An 8,417-nucleotide genomic window follows, 5' to 3' on the forward strand; every position below is an offset into this window, starting at 1 on the left:
CAGCAATCTTGGATAATGATGAAGCCCCTAAGGAGTTTCATCTAATTCAAGATTTTCTGGCCCATAGTGAACTGATGTATGCTCTGACTCAACCAGAGTCAATCTCTCCGTCTCAGGTGCTCACACTCTAGAGGTCTACCAACTATGATGATGGAGGTGATCATGGGTCTCCCTCTCTGACCTGTGACTATGAAGGTCAAGAGTACTATGTCTCTCCGGCAACTGTCAGGAAGGCTCTTCATCTTCCTGATCACAATAAGTTCGACTGCTCAGTACCCACTCAAACTCTGAGAGATATGATTCAATTCTTTGGGTACTCAGCCAGTACAGACAAGATGGGGGAACTCAAGCGTCCAAACCTTTGCAAGGAATGGAGCTTTTTCTATGACTGCATCACAAGGGCATTTGGGAACAAGTGCAGCAACTTTGATGCCATTCCAATTTTCAGCCAACAGATTGGGTATTCTCTGATCCATAATCTCAAATTTGATATTGCTACTTCCATCTTGAGGTTTATTGGTGATAGGAGACAAGAGAATATGAATGTTGTTTATTATGCTAGATTTTGTCAGTTAATATTCTCTTACTGCTTTCCAAATGTAACTATGCCTGAATCTGGTAATGAGTTGCCGTTTAGAATAACTAAACGTGCCTTTACTGATCTCATTAAAAAGGATAGCAAGAAACCCAATCCACTAGTGTTTGCTATTCCTATAACAGTACAAGACAAGTTGAGGGTAGCTATGCCAGACAAGTATGGCCCCCTATTCTCTGATGAGAATGTTCCACATCCATCACTACGCCATAAAAGGCCTATCGCAACGCGACCTTTGTAAATGTTGCTAAAAAATGTTACCTTAGCTACACTACTTTCACCCTTCCGCAACATAATATTTTTCATGTTAGCTTAGCCAAAAAGGGGATGTTGCCTTTGTTAGAAAGTGTTTAAGGGTGCAACATGGAGACAAATATGTTAGCTTAAGCTATTAAAATGTGAAAATAATATTTTAACTTAAAATTAAAGAAAAAAGTAATTACTTGTATTAAAAATAAAAATAGAAGTTATGTAATAATATAAACTAAAAATATAAAAAATTATATAAAATATTAAATAATTTAATAGGTGAATGATTTTATTTTAAATAATAAATATATGTTTATTTATTTAAAAAGTAAAATAAAATGTAAACAAAAAAATAAAATATAAACTAAATATATGTATATATGTTTATTTGAACAAGCGGGCGTGGTTCCCGGTGAAATCAGACAAGCAGCGGGACTTTGTTTCACTAACACCCCGCCCCATTTTTTCACTTCCTTTTCCACTCACACTCAGTCATCTCTCTCATTTTCCACACAGTCCTCTCTCGCTCTTCACCCCCACATCTCGTCTCTCTCTCTCTCTTTTCACCCCCACAGTCGCCTCTCTCTCTTTTCACCGTGTCTCTCTCGTCGCTCTGGTCTCTCTGGTCTCTCATCAGCACATCTCTCTCATCTCAGGTTTGGATTTCAAGTTAGGGCATGGTTTGAGGGCTCGATGCTTTGATACTCCTAACTAGGGGTTTCTCTCTTTAAATCAGGGCTTCATTTCTTTATTTTCTTCCATTTACAGGTCTTTCTTCTTTTAAACTACATCTAATCGTACTTTATCTTTGATTTCAGGTATTTTCAGTGGAGGCTTTGCATTTGGAATGAGGTATGGTGGCTTTGATTTAATTTTTTTCATTTGTATAAAGTGGGGGCTGTTAATCTAACTTTATTTTCTATTTTCAGGGCTTCTTCGGTTGATTTTAAGGATTTCATTTAAAGGATTTAAAATTAGGGTTTCAGTTTAAAGATTTTGCTACAGGTATCTCCCTCTCTGCTTCAACATTTTTGAGTTTTTGGGTTTGTTTTTGTTGTTATTTGTTTTTATTAGGGAAGTTATCTGATTTTTGATTTTATTAGGGGTTTGGAATTGCATTTTATGAATCTTTGTTGTTTTCATTTTGTGGCATTTGTTATTTGTTGCATTTTGTAGTTAATATTTGTTACTAGTTAACATTTGATTGATATTTTGTGGTAAGTGTATGTGTCCAGGACTTGTTATTAAATATTTATGCTTGAAATAGGTTGTTCTGGTGACCAGTTATGACTCTGTTTTGTGGTTTCTATATGTATGCTCTGTTTATAACTTAAAAAATTTGACAATTAAGAGTAGCTGGTGTTGATTCTCTGTTGAACATTTGTATATTTTTGTGCTCTGCTGCCATACATGTAAGATTCCATTGTAGATATTGTGAGCTAGTTGGTTAGATGCCATAACATATTATCTTGGCTCATAAACTCTATGTATACTCTATATATAACTTAAGGGAATTGCGATAAATTTCTATGTATGACTTACCTGATTAAAAGAATATTGTTGTTAATGATTTGTATGATTAATAATATGCATGTGTTTGGTCTTATATTTGAAAGTGAAACTATAAATTATGACATATATGTATATTCTGTTTATCTTAACCCCTGGGATGAGGTAGTACACGGCAGATATGTTAACCCCTGTATAGGTTACCATAATAAACATATAGGTTTTGAATGTTTTATTTTAAGTATAATCCATATATGATCTTCAATATATAAAGTAAAAGAATGGTCTTGTCTAGGAAAGGCATTGAAATCGTTTGTTTATGTGACCTAAATAATAAATAAACTGAATTGTCTTAATTGTAGTCTTAATTGTAGCCATGGACGATGTGGATAATACTTGGATAAACCTTCCAAAGTATAGTGTCGAGTACATCAGAGGAATAAAATCCTTTATTCGGAATGCATTCCCTAACGTAGCCGTAGGTGATGAAATGACATGCCCCTGTAGAATATGTAAAAACATAAAGTGGCATAGTCAGGACCTTATATACGATAATCTCATCTGCAATGGCCATTCGCCTTTGTGCTCTGAACGGATTGTGGGAATTGCACAGATTCCTCTCTAGCCAGTTAACGACGAGGATCTTGATTTAGGGGATAAAGAGAATAATTTAAATTTCGAAGATAACCTAGATGAGATGTTTCATCAGCCTAATGGACCAAATGTCGATGCTAAAAAATTTTATGCCCATCTTGAAGAGGGAAAGCAACCCTTATATCCAGGCTCCAAAAAATATTCAAGATTAAGTTTTATTATCCGACTTTATTCCTTAAAGTGTGTTCACGGAATCACGGAGTCTGGATTTGGGACTTTCTACGTAGAATATCCCACTGAAAAGATGATATATAATGTCATCAAAAAAGTGCCTAGGGACTGTTGTGATATCGAAAAAGATGATGCCAATGAAGGTCATGAAAATGAAGAGCCAATGGTGCATACTATTCCCCTTGTTCCAGAAGTGGACAATCAGGTCATAGATTCCAGTTGGTGTCGGGAAGATGTTCCAGCTCAACAAATTCTCATAGATCCGGATAGAGTCAAAGAAGCTGTCTAGAATTCTAAATGAAATTGTTTTGTTAACTTAAAGTTAATATCTTAAGATGTCTAAATATTTAAATCCTTGGTGCACCCTTTTTTGTAATTTGATCTAGTGATACATTTGTGTTTAAGTACTGTTTCCATTATAAACTTGTGTTTCAATTCTTAATTAAGTATATCCGCATAATTAAGTATATTATGCTCTGAATTTACCTGTGCTATTAGCTGGACTTAAAAAAGCTGAATCGAAGGACAAACAAAAAGAAAAGACGCGGGATGGGAGTGAAGATTATGATCCAGCACAGGATGATGGTAGCGATGCTGCTGGATCAGTGTCTCCACCAAAGGTCTGTATTTTTTAGAGTCGAATTTTATGGTTTCAAGCATTATAATTATAAATTAATTATTTGGGATATATGCCCCTGTATTTTGCAGGGAAAGAAGAAAGAAAGTAAAAAAAAGCTTGTCATGGGACGTGGACCAACAACACGTTCTCGAGCCAATGTTGGAAGCAAGACAACTGAGGATGGAAGCGATAAGGAACCGACGCATCATTCGGTACAACCAACAACAGTTGCAAATCCATTAATTGAGATACCCCAAGCAGATGATGGAAATGGTTCAATGACTGCTTTTTTGGCTCTCCGGAAACGCCAACAAGAGGAAGCTAAAAAGGAAAAAGAAGAAAAAGAAAAGCTCGAAAAAGAAAGAGTTGAAAAGAAAAAAGCTCTTGCAGATGCAAGTAAAAAGGTTGTTCAAGAATCTATGCCTGAAATAGAAGAGGGCGATGAAGAAGGTAAGCAATTCCTATTTTATTTTATTTCTCGATATAAGTTTTTCAAGTTTGAGTACATTTCTTTGTTGAATGATAGGAGATACAAGAAACACATTGCTTATTCATGATCTCAGTATGATAAATTATGGAATTTTTTTTTAAAATATTCTTTAATATCTCTAGTTAAACATGATAACTGTTATAATTCAACTTAGAGTAGTTAAAATTAAAGATCCCCATTTTGAATTTTTTCAACAGCTTATAACTCTTATTAGCTCTACTTAAACATGATAACTCTTATAATACATCTGCTGAAATTTGATTAGAAGTTGTAGTTCCATACCGCCCAAGAGGAAAGACAAGAATGGATAAAGTTCATACAAGAAGTTTTGAGCAGAGAATTGTGATTGGGATGAATGAGCTGGGCCAACCCATAACAGAAAATGACAAGGTACTCTCTGAGCTGAGTAGCTTTTTGGGAACACTGGCCAAGCGATGTGTGCCACTGACTTATGTAACTTGGCGCAAAGTTCCTAAAAATTTGAAGGAAACTATGTGGAATTATGTCAAGGTAATTATTGTTGAATATATCAATATTTTCTTGTTCTTTTTATTAGTAATGCATAATTCAAAGCAGTATGAATTAGGAACATCAATTAGTTAATTTTCATTTTGATTGGCTTATAGAAATGTTAGGTGATGATAAATTTAATTAGAGAATGTGAATTATATGAGTAGTTCGATAAAGTAATTCTTATTAATATTTGCAAGGCCCGCTATATTATTCCCGATGAACTGGAAAGTTGGGCAATTGAGACAATTCATGCATCCTGGAGGGGGTATAAGTGTCGAACTAAGGCAGCGCATTATACAGCTTTTGAAACTGATGAAATTAGGCTACAAAATAGGCCTGATGATATTCCACTTGAGAGGTTCAAATTGCTGTTGGAATATTGGAATGATGAAAGTATTCAGGTATACTTGTGATTTTAGGCACTAAATATTGTCTTGGGAACATAGTATAAGTTGCTCAACTTTCGTTTAATTTTTTGTAGGATAAAGCCAGGAAAAATTCAAATAGCCGCAAGTCATATACCGAGACTCACACTCTTGGTCCTAAAAGTATCGCACAGCTTCGACACAAAATGGTATATGGTCATCTAATTTAAATTAATGATTTCTGGCTTTCTTGTTCGATAATTTATGTCTCGTATAATCTATTTTTGTAGAAAAAGAATGCCCCAGATGAGTCTGAACCATGTGATGCAGAGGTTTTTGTGAAAACTCGGACTCGTGATGCAGGACGCGAGTACAAGACCAGTACTAAAACAATGAAAAAGAAAATTGTAAGTATTTAACTTAATCAGTTACACATAATATTTGCCCTTTCAGTTTTCTCTGTTTTGCATTTGCTCGTTTATGTTCATGTTATTGTACTTTTGTAGGATAAAATTAACAAAAAAAATCAACTCCGGGGAGGCTGCTGATGAAATGCTTTTGGATAAAGAGCATGGCCCGACTTGGCTCTTAGGGAGATGCAAGAAGCCGCAAAAACTATCAGCTGCTGCTCCAACGGATACATATGTCAAAGAATTGACAACAAAAATTAAGGAAGGCCTTGCTGCTGAAGTCGAGGAAAAAGTGAAGAAAATCCAAGAAGAGGTAGATGAGCAGGTAAACAGGAAGGTGCAACAAAATTTGGCATCGGTCCTTAAGAAACTTGGTGAAGCAAACCCCAACATCACAATTGATGTTACAGAGCTGTGTGCACATGTGGCCAGTGACAATGACGATGGCACACCAATGACTAAAGGCACCAGCTTCTAGTTTGCTAATAGTATGGTTGTTTAGACTTTGGTTCGTTGAAGTTATTTTGACTAGCTAATAGTATGGGGTTATATATCTAGACTTTTTGTTATTAAACTGTTAGTTTGCAGGTAGTTGGTCGATTCTGGATATTATGTTGGTTTAGCTGTGGATTTGATGTTGGAGTAAATTGGATTTGATGTTGGTTTTTGTATGTTTACAATGGTTTGTTGAAATGATGGACAAATTTTGGGAAGTATTGTATTTTAACAGTAGAATTGCAAAATTTTTTGGATAAAATGTTGCAGTAGCCTATTTAAATGTTGCAAAACTTGTATTTCAAAACTGTTGCAGTATAGGAAAAATATGTTGCCAATTTAGCTGCTGCCACCTGGCAACTTGATGGCCCCCACGTGGGCCCCACAGTGGCCCCCACGTGGGCCCCACAGTGGCCCCCACGTGGGCCCCACGTGGGCCCCACTTTTAAAAAAAAATAAAATTACTCTAAGGTAACATAATTTTTTGTTGGAGTAGGAGAATAAAATGTTAGATTAAACACTCTTTGCTAACATATCTCGGTTGTTGCTGTAGGGAAAGGATATGTTGCCTTAGACCCCCTAAGGCAACGACAAAAATCCTATCATAAAATAAATGTTGCCTTAGCCCTTTTATGGGCCTTTAGCAACATATTGACCCCATTCTGCAACAATTTTTTTATGTTAGATAAGGCCTTTTATGGTGTAGTGCATCTTCTTCATCTGCTCAGCCAGATGCTGCACCAACCTCTGGTCCTTCCCAACAAGGGCCAGTTGTAACATCTGACCAACCACTATCCTCTGGTCCTTCTCAAAAAGGATCAGTTGTAAAATCTTCACCTACAAGAGTTCTCAGATCCACTAAATCTCCTACTAAACCATCTCCTCCACCCAGGAAAAGAAGGTTTCTTCAGAAAATCTCTGACTCTGACTCTGATGAAGAACCTCCACAACCTCAACCAGTCAAGAAACAAAGGAAAAAGATAAAGCCAACAATCATCACTAACCTGACTGTTGATCCTCCTCAGTCAGAAGATCTTAATCAGGCTTTGATTATATTCTCTGATCAACAACAGACTGCAGATCCAGTAATGATTGAACCTCTTTTTGTACTGCCACTTGAGGAAACAACTGCAGCCAACATTCAAATGTCAGAAACAATTTCTGAATTCCAAGTTCAAACAGATGAAGTTCAACCAGAGGCTGTGTTGAAGATGAATCAGGAATCTCTGATTCAATTTGAAGACAATGTTGCAGCTCCTGTTCAGGAGATATCTAATGCTGCAAACTCTGATGCAGCCACAGAAGCTCTGGCTTCTCATACTTTAAGAATCTTTGTAAATGATGATGATGATGATGATGCTACAGAGGTAACCTCTGTTCCAATTCATGCCTCAGATTCTCTTCCAGTCACTATCTCTGCTACAGTCAGAGAATCTACTCCAGTAAGAGTTGATTCTCCAGTACATGATCTGTCTCCAGTTAGAGAATCTTCTCCTCTCAAGAATCCTACACCAGTTCATGCATCTCCTGTCCAACATCCTATTTCTGCAAGGAGCAAGGTCTGTCAACTGACATATTTCCAGAGGATGTGCAGAGCTCAACATCCATCTGTGGAAGACAGACTTGCCTCCATTGAAGCTGCTCAAAGGTCTATGCAGACTACTCTGGCTGATCTGAGCTCCTCTGTTGCTCAGCTGGTTCAATTTCTTACCTCTGCTGATGTCAAAAAGGGGGAGAAAGTACTTAAAGACAAATGCAAATCTGACCAGCAAATGAAAGAGAAAAAGTCAGATGGTGATGAAGATGGAAAAGAGATTGCAGATGGAAACTCTGGCAAGCAGCAGTTAAAGCTGCAAATCAAAGAAAAAGAAAGGAGTGATAAGGGTGGAAACTTTGACAGACAAAAAGAATCAACTCAAAGGCAATCCTCTCTGAAAATGATTGCTTTTTCTCAAGCTCAGAGTATAAATGAAGCAGTCAGAGTTTTAGAAAATATCTCAAAAGAACTTTCTATTGTTAATTCTGAAGTTGTGCAGAAGGATGGAAGTCTGATCCCTGAATCAGATAAACTGATTGAAGCTGGAGATCCAGAATCTCAGAAATTCTGCCAAACTCTGAAGTCCAGAGGAAAAGAAACCACCTTGTTCTACAAATCTCCTTCTCTACAGGCCATTGATGAATTATGCTAATATCAACAGACCTAGAACCAGGTCTCAAGCAAAGCCTGAGGCTGATTCCAAGGATAAGGGAAAGAAACCTGTTGATGGAGTTCCCACTTTGAAGAAGAAATCGATTGTCAAGATTGCATCAGAGAATCCTTCTCAGAGGATGATAAAGTTAAGCAAGG

At 36.7% G+C, this 8,417-nt stretch overlaps 1 protein-coding gene across 3 annotated transcripts; it reads left to right on the forward strand.

Moving 5' to 3' along the window:
- Positions 1–808: 808 nt before the first annotated feature.
- On the forward strand, positions 809–6,288 carry LOC108197260 (uncharacterized). Of its 3 annotated transcripts, none has more exons than XM_064086968.1 (10): positions 809–1,500; positions 1,663–1,696; positions 1,774–1,849; positions 3,677–3,798; positions 3,887–4,247; positions 4,556–4,797; positions 4,998–5,201; positions 5,282–5,374; positions 5,456–5,572; positions 5,672–6,288. In XM_064086968.1, exons 5-10 carry the CDS (start codon positions 3,920–3,922, stop codon positions 5,711–5,713), a joined length of 1,026 nt encoding a protein of 341 aa, XP_063943038.1. In that variant the 5' UTR covers positions 809–1,500; positions 1,663–1,696; positions 1,774–1,849; positions 3,677–3,798; positions 3,887–3,919; the 3' UTR covers positions 5,714–6,288. The 3 variants fall into 3 exon arrangements, with proteins under 3 accessions (XP_063943038.1, XP_063943039.1, XP_063943037.1); XM_064086969.1 differs by having other exon boundaries at positions 4,562–4,797; XM_064086967.1 differs by having other exon boundaries at positions 812–1,500; positions 4,553–4,797.
- Positions 6,289–8,417: the final 2,129 nt, after the last annotated feature.

This window comes from Daucus carota, chromosome 2 (assembly GCF_001625215.2).
Source record: "Daucus carota subsp. sativus chromosome 2, DH1 v3.0, whole genome shotgun sequence".
Lineage (NCBI taxonomy): Eukaryota > Viridiplantae > Streptophyta > Magnoliopsida > Apiales > Apiaceae > Daucus > Daucus carota.